This window comes from Pelobates fuscus, chromosome 6 (assembly GCF_036172605.1).
Source record: "Pelobates fuscus isolate aPelFus1 chromosome 6, aPelFus1.pri, whole genome shotgun sequence".
In the NCBI taxonomy this organism is placed as follows: domain Eukaryota; kingdom Metazoa; phylum Chordata; class Amphibia; order Anura; family Pelobatidae; genus Pelobates; species Pelobates fuscus.
The window spans coordinates 111793956-111808538 of record NC_086322.1 but is presented as its reverse complement, the minus strand read 5'-3'; the positions used below and the strand labels follow the sequence as shown (position 1 = coordinate 111808538).

Below are 14583 nucleotides of genomic sequence, written 5' to 3'. Positions count from 1 at the left end.
TATTCTTCAATTTAATATTTTTGTATACACTTTTCAAATTATTTAATATTTTGAAAAATCATTATTTTTATATAGTGATATTTTATACATGTTATATAATTTGAATACATCATTTTAAAAGCTTATTCAAAAATGTGAAATTATTTAAAAGCTTATCCAAAAATACGTAACTGAGGCCATAGTTAGTAAAACAATAGGGTTTACATTGACAGACGAACTGGCCTAATTTATTGGTAGTAACACTGGTGGCGTCTCGTTTGCACTAACTTGGCTAGAGAATGGCCACTGACCCTTGCCCAGTTCTTTTAATTTTCAGTGATGTCTTCAAAATATGATGAATCTGCAATCTATAATATATTTTAAATGTAAGGCCCATGACCATTACAACTTTGCTAAGTAGCAATATTTATAATATAATATATGCTGGAAAAAAGTCAAAGGACCCTTTAGAAAGGTGTTAGATCAAATATGCACATTAATGTATATCTATATACCTAACCATACAAATTTGTAATACCTAACACTTTTAACCATCTGAGAGAGGGTCATGGATAACTTATTGTGATTGGTTAAATTGTAACTCTGCCCATGCAGCTTAATTGATATGCTAAATATTTTTCTAGATTTACATTAAGTACATTCTGGAGAAGGAAATGTGTCTTCTCATGATATATATATATATATATATATAATTTTTTTAATTATACAAAAATCAATAAAATCCTTTATAAAATATGATTAATAACACTTAAAATGGTTGTTATGTATTTACGTATGCAGCATACTTAGAAATAAATAAGGAATATGTCAGGAATATTAACAAGAGACTTTTGTTACTCTGATTGAGGTAAAGGTGCTTAACAGAAATGTGATATGAATTTTCACAGTATAATAGACTTTATGCTGAGGGTATCCTCAGATTGTTCAGTGCTTTACGGAATCAGATGTTCTCCTTGGTATTTCATCTAAGTTCACTGGAATGTTTGTTTTCATATGCAAAATACTGAATACTAGACTGATTTTATATATGTATATGTGTTAAATATATCCTATACTGATATAAAATGTACTTATACATTGATCTTAATTCAGAAAAATATTTCTTTCTACTCGAAAGCCAATGTTTTTACCATTTGAAAAGTTATAAAATAAAAACAAAACCATATAGGAAAAATTACTGTTTGTAAATAATACACGTGAGAGGAATTTATAGAAATATTCCCCCCCAAATTACATAATTTAATTTATTTATCTTTTACTAAAAATCAACAAAGCAATGGCATCTAGTAATGTATATACAGCCTTAAAAGTGCTCTTTTTTCAGTGGCCAAATTACTCTCTGCCAAACAAGCAGAACCAAACTACATTGTTGATGTCATCAGATGTGATAGCAACCCTACCAAATATATGCATGTCTAACTACACTCAAACAACCTTATTTTTATTTACATAAATGCATTTCATCTTCATTTATCAGCAAACATTTTATATATTACCCATACCTTTACCAATCCTAATAATACATTTTGTATTGAAATGTATATATATATATATATTTATATATTTTTCTTTCTATCGTTCCATCACAATTATTTTCAGTTTCAACACTTGTTGTTCATATTTCTACCAGATATCCATCTATCTATCTATCTATCTACTCAATATTAAAGCTTGGTAATCAATCAACGTTTCGACCTCTCACTGGGTTTTTCTCACCCTTTATTTTGTGAATAAAGTACTCGAGTACCAATCGAGTTGTGGTGGGGGAAAAAGTGTGGATTAAAACCTCTTCTACCTGAAGTAAGTGGATAGTTAATACATTGCTAAACACAAATACACACACAAGTCATAAGACTTGCTTTTCCCTTTTTTTGTCTGCTGTATACAACAGCTTTGAAACACAACTCAGGAAGAGGAGCAAAGCCAGTGAACCACTCATGGAGAGCTGTTTTGTTGTTAATGCAACTCATCAGCATGAGTTTGGTTACTGGCTTGCAATGGGGGCTTGGTGTTGCTTGTAAAGTACATACCAACACCACAACTCTGTTGGTATGTGCTTTAACAACGAACATTAACAATGAAACCGCTGTCCATGAGTGGTTCAAGTGCTTTGCTCCAAGGAATCCATGTATAAAGTGGAATTATGAGGCAAAAAATTGGTTCTTTGTTGAGCTCATTTGCATACACCTACCCAGGATCCCTTGCAGTAGTGAGAGCACTGTTAAAGTGAGATTTCTGTGGAAAAAGCAAGTCTTATGGCTTGACTGGTGTGTGTATTTGTGTTTAGCAATATAATAACTACAATTATATATATATATATATAAATATAAGAAATACATTCCAATACAAAATTATATATATATATATATATATATATATATATATATATATATATATATATATATATATATATCTTTCCTGTTAACATTGATTTTACCTTAAAAAGCATGCACGGTCATAAAATATATTTATAAAAGTATATAAAGCAGTCCCTCTGATTGCTTGCCTATCCCTTTGTGTTAAGACTGATGTCACAGCCTGATAGCAACATTGTACTGCTTGTTACACATAATGTAGAACATCTTTTGGCAGCAGGCACGTAACATTTAAATACATATTAACATACTTATATTTCAAATATAAAAGTTAGCATGTATTACTTTGCTGATTAATAGTAAAAGATAGCTTTGAATAATAAGAACATGTTTTTGTTTAAATTACTTAAAAATCATGTTTTTGGTCCAGTTTGGCATAATGATTGTAAAACTACTAGTAAATGCAGAGCTCGCTGAGTAATTATTGTGTATCAACAATTGGCAGTATATTGTAGCTTTCAAATAATTTAAAAAATACAATAAATAAATAGGAAATAAATAAAAGCAAAGTTAAATTCTTTCCGGTAATCATCTGTTTACCAGAGGTCTATGCAATATCACGTTCATACATATTGGACTCTTTGAGTAAATAATTTAACCACAAGTGGCTGAGCCCTAAACACATACCCAAATGAATTGGTGTTTTTGTTTTGAATACCATAGCTTTGTTTTGTGTTCAGTTAGAGTTGAATGTGCTAGCCAGTGTGAGAAATTCCTAGTCATCTAGTCTTGTTGCTGGTGAATGTCCTCGTGTCTGAGAATTTTGTAGATTACCCAGTAAAATATATTGAAAATTAAGAAAGCTAGCGGGAAACCAGCTCGAGAAATTGTGTCTATCTTCTTTGCTCTGTCAATAAACACTTTTCTCATCTCGTCGTGTGTTTTTGGTGCTGGAGGAGGTGGATTGATTGGTCCTTTTGGAGTCACTCCATCTTTTGCTTGTAGACAAGGCCCCATTCCATAAGCTGTAAAGCTAAATCGACTCTCCCTGACGTCATCATCCTGTAGAGACAAATTTAGATCTGCTTTAGTGATTGTCAACTGACATTAAAATCAGAAACTTGGTTATTGGTTAAATTTCCCTGAATGTGTTGCCTTACCAATATTATACACATAACTGTGTAAGAACAATGATGTGTCACCTGAAAGTCTATGTCAGATGAGTCCATAGAAGAGTGTTACTAAGAGCGATTGCTTGTCTGAGTTCCTGGAAACAGCAACAACATATTGGCAAGAATGCATGATATTTTTTATCTGAAGCAAACACCTAATATAATGGACAAGCATATCTAGTAAACAGCCTTTCTTGGAATCTCCCCTTTACAAAGGTAAAATATAAAGGTTACAAAACAGAGAGAAGCTTCTTTATATTATGGCTAGTACATTTATGTGGACACAATAAGTTTGTTTTGTGGTGACCTTGCTTTATTAAATTATTAATCCTTTCCTGTGTACTGAACCAAACATCTTTGATCATCCTTGATTTAAATATGAATAGCAATGTTGTTCCTGTACATAGACTCCTTTTCAGGTACGCACATTTTAACTCTTGATTCACTCTCTTTCTTATTGAAATCCCCATATTGGGACTGGGTAAAGTAAACATCAGTGTCTATTCTGTATATGCTGCTGCACTGAATTTTAGGGTTTGTTGTGCACCCTACAATGTCACACTGGAAGGGTAGCTTGTATTGCTTAGTATGACATCTCCTTGTTCAATATGGGATGTGACACCACAAACTGCTTTGCTCCTTAATAAAACAGGCATATATGTGGTATAGATATGTCAAGTCCTACACTACTAACCAAGAAAACTACCTTTAATTCAGTGCAGACCTGTAGAGTTCAGGAAACACACACTAGGGGTGAATTATTACTCTATGTTCACTGGCTAGCAGTGAGTGGAAATTGTGAGTCATGTATTAAAGTATTGTGGTGAGAACAAAATATGAAAAAGCTCCACACTGATTAGAGCAAATGTATAATATACTATTGCTGTTAATCCACATATCTTAAGCCAGATGGGACTTTGGGCTTTACCCATGGAAAAGTACCTATTGGGCAAAGCAATGTCTAGAAATCATATTTGTACAATTCCCACCGAATGCCCAAAATGACATCAAAATAAGCTCTGTCAGACAAGTAAGATATAAAGGCCTCTAATCCTAACTCTGACCCTCTACTAATGACATGATATAAGTATGAACTGTATATTAAGAGAAAAATATGCCATATTTGGTTACTGAAAACTTGCAATATCTACAGAATTCCTTCAAATACCTTATTTCTTATAATACACCCTTCACTGTTATGTATAGTATGTGTGCTGTGTGTGCTAGTTTTGTGATGAAAAAAGCTCACATAGCTACAAAGATGACCTAAAAGCAAAGCAAAAAAGCCCTATAAATAACTTCAAATAATAGATGTCCCTAAAAGGGAACTTCTTGTACGGCAATCTTTTAATCTAATTTTTGTTCCTACTACACCATACGTGACTTGGGATATACCTAATGGTTAATACAGATGTACGCTTTACGAGACATTAGAAATTGTAAAAATCACCTGGTATTAGCTTGTCTCCTGTTCAAACGAGACTTACTTGGTATTTATGCTCTGGATTGGTATGTTGTGTGTATTCACACTGACATACTAATGGTATAAGTTTGTTATGTAATTGCACATAGAGGATACATACATATGTAATGTAATTGCACATATATCCGTACAGAAGTGCCAACCAATCTCATGCCCCAATGTTCACTATATAGCTACAAACCTTAAGGCTGCACAAGCATCATGGGAAAGTAGTTCATAAACATCTGTGATGTCAAGACTAGTAATCACTGTCCTACTTTTGGCAAAAAAATTTGCTTTTGTTTGTTTCAGTGGGACTCTTACACACCACATGTTTTCTTACTTGCATATTACTTTTGATCTCCATAAATCGTTTGAGTAATCCTGACACCTTTATCCCTGTCTAATATATCGAAATCACTCATAATTCAATGATAAGGCCTAGAAGGACTGAATTATCCTCTAAGGTTGCTGTATCTTTCACAGTAGTATTGCTTGCTTAGTAACTGTTATTTGAGAACATTGCTATAATACCCCAGTTTCTGTTTCAAACATATCTTTGATGCTTTTATCATGCAAGCAAGGTAAGAAACTGCATGAATTACAAATAACATCTCTTTAGACTTCAAATGGTTACGTTCTTACAGTTACATAAATAATATATAGTATTATGAAAAAAGAATATAATAGTTTTTCAATACAAAATACAGTAGAGAGAGACGGTCTCTAACCAGGCCACAAACAGGTAAATATAAAGATCACTTCAGAATGATATGGCTGCAAGATACAGCTAATTCTAGGAAGCAATGTGGGTGAAATACTAAAAAACTGCTATGCTGAAACTAAACACATCTTAAGCAAAGAACACATATTACAATGCAAATATTTCTAAAAGCAAACAAGGTACCTCTCGTGTAAATGACCTGGAGCGAATTGTATATGATAATACACAATATTATATCAATATACTTTCTGATAAGCTGAAGCTTGAATTCATAATTAGTTCTCTTGTGCCCTCTACTGTTGCTTCTTGAGAGAGTCATTCTTGTGACATAGGTTTAAATAATGTGTCATCATGCATAATATTTTTTAAACATCCTCATTATTAACACCTCCAAAAACCATTTCTAGGATTTAAGCAAAATGTATCCAAACATTGCAATTTGTTTAGTTTTTTGTCTATATAACTATATTTAGTGGTTTGTCCTTTTTTTTTTACTCACTATATTACAGAGAAGTATTCACGTACGGGTGTTCTCTAAATTGTTGAGAATTCGGAGTAAGATCCAAGTGAATTTCAAATGTTGCACTAAAATAACTAAACTGAAAACATAGCTAACTATTTGGGGCTAAAATGTGAAAATTCACTTGGAATTCAATTTAATATCCGGACAAATCACATATAGGGAATAACCTAGTAAAGGTTTAAATCTTCAGTTTTGGCTGTACGGTAATGATATCTTAATAATGACATCAAAAAGTATTATTTGATGTGGAGTAAAGATTTTATGTCTTGGGATTTTTGTACATCCTTATATCCACTTTTTCAAACTGAACCTTAAAATTGAAAGCCACTTTTATAATAAAAGAACAAGACAGGTACCTTAAAATTGCTAAGCACTGTAATCACAAATGAAAGGCAATGAAAGCTAACATGGACAAAAAGACCTGTGTTAAGGACTAGCTTCCACACTTTGACAAATGGGACATTTTGCCACATAGTTTACCCTGAAATCTGAATTGTAGATTTGAGCCATAGTCCCGTATATAGGTTCTGCGCTCCTCACGCCATTGTTACGTCGTAAAGTTTCAAGGTTTTCATTTCCACCGAGAATACCACCATGTAATCCCTCAACATTCTAGCATCATAGCGGGAAGGATGGGACACAAAAATAAGAATACAGACTGTAAAACCCATTGACATAGATATATGACTTACGATCTGAAACATTTGATATCATGATTTTTAAAATTGTTGTTTATTAATTTATAGTACAACTTAATAGTATAACATGGGTTGGATAATTAGAAAGATATTCCATTGTAAAATGGACAAAATATCTGCAGGTCATCAAAAATAAAATGTTCTGCAAATGTAAATGGCACTTCTAATGATGTCAGCTCAACAAATATTCATGCAATTCCTATGGGCTGCTTACAAACATAACTTAAAATAAAATCAGAATCTGCAGATGAACTAAAATATAACAAAGCTTTCAGCAGAAAGTCAACACAACAGGTACCTCAACTTCTAGACTACTAGTAAAACTCTAACAGTTTGGGGAAAGCCGAAGCACAGGTAGGTTACGACCAAATTCCCCCAATTCCATATACAGGCCCTTTGAGTCCCTGGACCCCCATTAGCATCACCATGCAATACTACCAAAACTGCAGTGTTATTCTATTATAAAACCAAGTTATTGTTGTAACTGGACCCCATATGTCCCATAACGCTAGCTTCATGGTAGTACGTAATCATCTATTTCTCTATTGTAAGTTAGGTATTAATTCTATGTGTACAATCATACTGTTTATGCATGTTTCTTGACATGTTGTGTAGTGTCTAATCTGATTGTTAAGCATTTACCTCAATAAAAAAGAAATTGTCAAAAATCTTTTTAATAAACATAATAAGAAAAAAAGTAACTTATCTTTATTTGCCCTATAAGAATAGAAAATAAACGTGTGTATATATATATTGATAAACAAACAAACGGACATATAAAAAGATAGTGTGGATGTAATGAAGGGAGCAGCCCCTAGAGGGATCCTCAAGCGTGGTCAAGTATGAAATAAGACAAAGAAATGTAGTATAGTAGACTGGATACTAATATGCACCTGGGAATAATCCCCGCCTGAGAATCTGAGGTGTATCTCTTGATCCAATGGGGTGTGGGCCAAAGATTATGAAATACAAACAAAATAGATACAAATGTAGTGTAGTATATTCGGTATTACAGATGTGGGAGGATTTTATAGGGTTGATGGCTCCCAATAAATATCGTGAAGTGGTATAATCCTCACTTTTGGATATGTTGGTGGTAGTGATCCTCCCAATGTTGATACGTGGATAAAATCAGAAATAAAATACAGTGCCTACTGTAAATAAAAAGAATAGTAAAATAACTGGAAATAAAGTTCCAGTTATTTTACTTCTCTTTTGATTTACAGTGAGCACTATATCTTATTTCTGCTTTTATCCACATATCACGGGGAGGATCACTACCACCGACATATACAAGAGCGGGGATCATACCACTCCCCATTATTTATTGGGGACCATCTGTTGGCTCCTATAATGTGAGTGTATATCATATATAATACCTCCCACATCTGTGACACCTAATATACTGCACTGTATTGGTATTTATTTCATAATCTCCAAACCACATCCCTTTGGATCAAGAGATATACCTTACATCATAAGGCATGAATTATACCACCTAGACACATGTAGAGTTTACTGATAGCTCTACAAACTGTAAGTGCATCCCTTTACTTATTTTCAACCACTATACTGTTTTTGTCTTGTTTCATACTTGACCACACTTGATTCATCAAGGTACTGCTCTCTTCATTATATCCACGCATCCTACCTCGGACTGGAAAAGAAAAACTCTGGCTTGGGTTGTCCAAGTGGCCTTCATCACTACACAACAAGCGCTAGAAACTAAACATCTTTTATTTTAGATAAAAAGATAGACAGACAGACAGACATGCAGACAAATGAATAGAAATGTAAAAAGATAGAGACAGATGAGCAGAAACATGGACAAGAGACATATAAAAAGATAGACAGATAGACAGACAAATATATAAGATAGACAAACAAATTAATGGGCATAAAAATAGATAAGCAGACAAATGGAATGACAAAGAAATAAAAGACAGACAAAAATACAGACAAATGGACAGACATATGAAAAGGTAGACATTGCGCTACAATGCAATTACATGACCCACCATTGTGACATGCTAATAAGAACTAAACTGGTTGTCACTGGAATCCAGCTGCTCGATCCTCCTTTTCCTACAGAGCACCGCAATTATGGAACAACCATAGCCTAAAATCCTTTAAGCGATCCATCTCTACATATCTCAAAACAAAATGCACCTGTCATAGTTGATTATATGTTTCTTACATGTTCTATGTTAAATTTTGTATATATTGTGTATTAATATTGTTTTTAAAATTTATTGTACCCTATTGTATCAATGCAGTGTTTTGTGAACCCAGAACACACTTGAAAACTAGAGAAATCTCAATGTATCCTTCCTGTTAAAATATCTTATAAATAAATATTAGAAATGTGCAATTTGTTTCGTTCCGAATGTACATTCATATGGATTTTATGCCATTCGTACATTCAGATGCCTACGAATGTCTGAAGTGCCGAAGTCCCGAAGCACCGAAGTTTTGAAGTGACGAAGTTCGGTAGTTCGTAAGTATGAAGTGCCGAAGCTCTGAAGCGCTGAAGCTCTGAAGCTCCAAAGTGCCAAAGTGATTCAGATTTATGAAAAGTGGCAAAACAAGGAGGAGGGAAAATTACGTGAATTATGACAGGAATCTTGACCCATAAGCTAATTATTTTTGTGAAATGACATCATATCCTGTACGCGTCACATCGCAGCTGCCAGCGGACCATGAAGGACGTCCGAGGGAGCTGTGCTGCAAGAGCACAGTAAGTACTTTGCTCCCTCACCACCTGGCATGGAATATTTGTCCCATGCAACCTCGCACAGTCTCTACTGCGCATGACTGCATCGGACAAACATCCTTAGCCAATTATTATATAAGATATATAAAGACATGTGCAATTCGTTTCGTTCCGAATGTACATTTGTACATGTTTTATGCCATTCGGACATTCAGATGCTTACGAATGTCCGAAGTGCGAAGTTCCGAAGCGCTGACGTTCCGAAGTGACAACATTTGGCAGTTCCGAAGTGCCAAACCGAACCGAATGCCATTCGTCCGAATTGCCGAAGCAGACACATCTTTTTACTTACCAGAATTTCAGAACCAAACTGAATCAGATTTTTTGCCCATGCACATCCCTAATAAATATAAATAAATAAATAATACATATGTATTGATAGATACATAGATTTAGCACTGCTTCAAGAAATAGTACAGATATATAACTGTATTTATACAAAGATTTGGCACCTCCCAGGGTTAAAACTGATAACATGAATTGATGAAAAATTTGGCTGCTGTGGCATAGTTTAATATCACAGCAAGAGAAAATCTAAAGCACTAATGGTTCTTATGTATACAACACTATACTTTTGCAGAATTTGTCTGCTTATTGAAGTATCTGTCTCTTTTTCCAGACTTTTTTATAACAAAGAGAAGGACTAATTAATAATTAAATACAAAGAAAAAGCAAGCATAATTAACACTATAAATATACATATTAATTAACCAGTAAGAGAGTCTTGTATAAATAAGTCACTTGAGCAGGTTCTTGACTGTTTATAAATTACAGAATTATGTGAAGTGCAAGTGGAAGTTGTTTTGGAGGCATATTGATGAGCTTGCCCTTTATCTAATACAAGTGGAATTGCCCTGATGAATGTCAAGTAGCTTTTGGCTGGGTAATTTTATTTCTGAAGACGTCTAAGAAACATAGGCCTTGATTCAATATTAACGTCACAACAGAGTCGAACACTGTCACCTGTTTTCACCCAATATTTTGAACAAATTTAATGCCAGCCAAAATGCTAGCAGCAGAAGACAATAAATTGGTTGTCTGCGTGAGAAAATCCCTCTAATAAATGTACTTCAGAAGCACATTTTTCAGCCTTGTTTAATTACTAACCCTGTTAGATATTAACAAAAATAAAATTAAATACTATCGTGTTCAAATGACTTCCATACTAGTCAAAAGGATGTTTTTTAAACCTTCCCAATGACCCCACTCATGTGAGTAGGCGGCTGCTTTCTTAAGAATGTCACTTCTGTTAAAATAAAAAAGTGATACTAGATCTAAAAAAAAAAAAATGGGAAAAAAAAAAAATACAACGCAATAAAAATAATCCATTAATGATCCCTTATAGGGACTTTCCCACGCCATGCAATTTTAGTCAAAGCACTCTGATAGGCAAGTCTCACTTCTTCTCACATCTTGAGACTTGCGTGAGAATTTTTTTGTGATCCATGTTTTCTTTTTACAGTAGCGACAGGACTTAAGGGATATTTATTTGGCGTTTTTGAGGATGAAGGAAAATTATTTAAAAAGGAAAAAGATAATGAAGAATATATCTGATGGTAAGTATATATTTTCTTTCTTTCTTTCTTTCTTTCTTTCTTTCTTTCTTTCTTTATTTATTATGGCCATTTATATAGCGCCAACAGATTCCGTAGCGCTTTACAATATTTTGAGAGGGGGGATGTAACAATAAATAGGACAATTACAAGAAAACTTACAAGAACAATAGGCTGAAGATGACCCTGCTCAAATGAGCTTACAGTCTATAGGAGGTGGGGTATTAGAAACATTAGGATAGGAAATATCAAGTAGGAGTGAAGCAGAGCTGGAGGAGAGAGCAAAGCACTGTCCCATAGGAGAGAGCAAGAGACAGGTATGTAAGGGAGAGATTACTCTGGGAGGCCATACGCTTTCCTGAAGAGATGGGTTTTAAGGCCCTTCTTAAATGATTGAAGACTAGGGGAGAGTCTGATGGCAGTAGGCAAGTTATTCCATAGGAGAGCCGCAAGTGAGAAGTCCTGCAAGCGCGAGTTGGCCGTACGGGTGCGAGCAGCGGTCAGGAGGTGGTCGCAGGCAGAGCGGAGGGTACAAGGAGGGGCATACTTCTGGATCAGTGAAGAGATATAAGAGGGGCTGGAATTGTTCAGTGCTTTGAATGTATGGGTTAGCACTTTGAATTGACTCCTATAGGATACAGGGAGCCAATGTAAGGACTGGCAGAGGGGTGAGGTGTGAGAGGACCGACTGGAGAGGAAAATCAGTCTAGCTGCAGCATTCATTACAGACTGTAGCGGGGCAATACGGCTTTTGGGGAGACCAATCAGGAGAGGGTTACAGTAATCCATGCGGGAAATTACTAGAGCATGGACAAGCTCCTTGGTAGCATCTTGTGTAAGAAAGGGGCGGATGCGGGCTATGTTTTTGAGTTGGAACCTACAGGACTTTACAATACTATTATTAGGGTATGAGAGGCAGGAAGGGTACTTTTATTTGGGGGTATGGCTAAGGCCTTGGGGACCCTTAGCCACCCAGGGTGTGTTAATTTTTATTAAAAAGAGGCAAAATTTGGGTGGGATGGTCAATTAATGTATATTAATAATAATAGTCTCACCTACCACATATGGATATTTATTATTTATCCTAACTACAGATTTGTGGGGGTGGGGGGGAGGCGGGGGGAGTTGGGCACTAGGATGTTGCTACAACTTTTTATGTTAATCAGGAACTCACCCACTAGTGATGGGTGGGGCAAGGGTATGGTCAGTTATTTGTCCACCCCCTGTTCTTTAATTTGAAGACAGCATCCAATGCCATGTCCCCTCTGTATGTTGTTGCGACTGGCAGTATTTGATTGCAGCGAGCAGCCACTGGTTGCTTGCTCTTTTGCGGACATGCCCTACGTTTGTAGCATGGCAAGTGGGGGCATGGGCGTTTCAAACATCCCTTATACTAATGCTGGTGTCAGATTGCTTCCAGCAGGCAAATAAGAATAATAATGAAAATGTATTTGAACCTGTTAAATCCAAAAGGCCCACTAAATGGAATCGCTGAAGTCTATATTTTTGAAGAAAAATTTAGACTTCAGAGTCGATATGCGAAACAGTATTTTTCTGTTCCGAATAGGCATTTACCGGTGGAATTAAATTGAACAGAATTCAGCACAGACCAATATCTACTCATTAGCTTGTTGTAGGTAAGTTGTGCTGGATTTTCAGCCAATGTGCTAAATAAATGTACTTGAGTTTTATCATCCTATTGCAGTAGCTGAATCTCAAGCTTAGCGACTAAACACCTGGTTCATAAATAAATCATGTTACAAGCCATGTTATCACAAAAAAATGCTATCATGTGTTATGCATACATCAACTCTAGACTGATACAGTATCACAAATAAACAGCTTGCTCTATTTATGCGTGATATAAATATATAGATAGACTATACAAGTAGCAATACTCCTTGTAAAATTTAGTAACATCAGATAAATTTAAATCTCAACATTAAAACAAAAGTACATTTCTTATACATTTCTGTATACACTGATAATTTATATACATATTTTTTTAATTTTGTTTAAGAGTATTAGATTATAAAATGGTTTATGGAGATCTAATTAGATTATTTATAGGTCACCCAAGCAATGATTGAAATTATGTGACAACCAACACATCAATATAATCAGTTACTTTATAGATAAAAATACAGAACTGCTCCAGGCAATAAATGCCCTTTACCTCTGCAGCTGAGACAGCAATGATTTATATATTACATATATAAGTAAATAATAGAGTAAATAATGCCCGTATAAGAATATAAACTAAGAGGTAAACACCGAATTTCTTAACATCAAAAAATATGTTGTATGTGCAAAGTTGTTCTACATCAGTGTTATAATGGACACAACTATACAATAGATGTTTACTTTACAATGTTTAAGTGAAACAGAATAAAAAAAATTCAAGTATCTAGAAGTACTCTAAAATGGAATAAATAAAAATAGGTGGAATACACGTATAAACATATCAGAAGTAAGTATTGAATGTCTGTTTCTTTATATGTATACATAAAATTACTGTAATCTAAAATTACCATTTATAAAGAAATTAAAAAATTAATACTCTTATTAATGTTGTTTTGTAAAAGATCATTCACCCTATTACTTAACAGACGAATGAAGTGTAAACAAATACTTGGAGTGAGCATATAGGTGAGGGGATATGGTTTCAAAAAATTACAATTTCTGAATCACATTTGACAGCGACTTATTTTTAGAGGAATTCTACATGAAATAATATAAAAGATAGTAGAATGATAGAAAACATTTTTTTAAGAGAACCTGACACTTGTTGGAAATGGCACAATTGAATAAAACCTTGAATGTCAACCTTTTTTCATGTGATGCTTTGTTTTCTTTTAAAATATATATGAAAGATTTAGCAAGTGACATCACAACCCGGCTCAGTCAATAAAGTAAGAGATTCAGTTGAGGAGAACAGAGACAATTCAGTTTCTCCTGTTCCAACAATGATCAACAGAAGATGGGGAACTAATTCCTAAATAAATTTGTGGAGTCCTACATTTAATTTAAAATTTCAACCTAACAAAACATTTGCTAAATATAAAAGATAAGTAAACAAAATATTAGAGTAACAGTTCCCCTTTAAGACTAGACAACTTCTAGAAGTACATAGCATGATTAAAGGAATCTTCCCCTCATGGTATTGAAAAAAATATTGAGGGAAGAGTAAAATATATTGAACATATGGAATAGTACGGAAAACCTGGAATCTCTCTCTAGAGTACCTGGAAATATGAATAATGAATGAAAGGCTGGGGGTTGGGTGGGGGGGGGAGAGAGATTGAAAAGGATAAAGATCAGAATGACTATAGATTTTTTTTCTTTCTCTCTCTTCTATAAACT

The 14583-nt window shown here is 34.3% G+C and overlaps 1 protein-coding gene across 2 annotated transcripts in view; it reads right to left on the bottom strand.

Annotated features, from left to right (window-relative positions):
- Positions 1-2431: 2431 nt before the first annotated feature.
- Positions 2432-14583, bottom strand: part of GLRA3 (glycine receptor alpha 3) — a 258672-nt gene continuing 246520 nt past the window's right edge. Inside the window, exons 9-10 of one of the 2 annotated variants that reach the window (XM_063460013.1) lie at positions 6677-6808; positions 2432-3377 (exon numbers count right to left, since the gene is read on the bottom strand). In XM_063460013.1, the coding sequence (XP_063316083.1) occupies positions 3099-3377; positions 6677-6808 (411 nt within the window). In that variant the 3' untranslated portion in view covers positions 2432-3098. The remainder of the gene's footprint in view (positions 3378-6676; positions 6809-14583) is intronic. The other variant, XM_063460014.1, reaches the window with a different exon arrangement.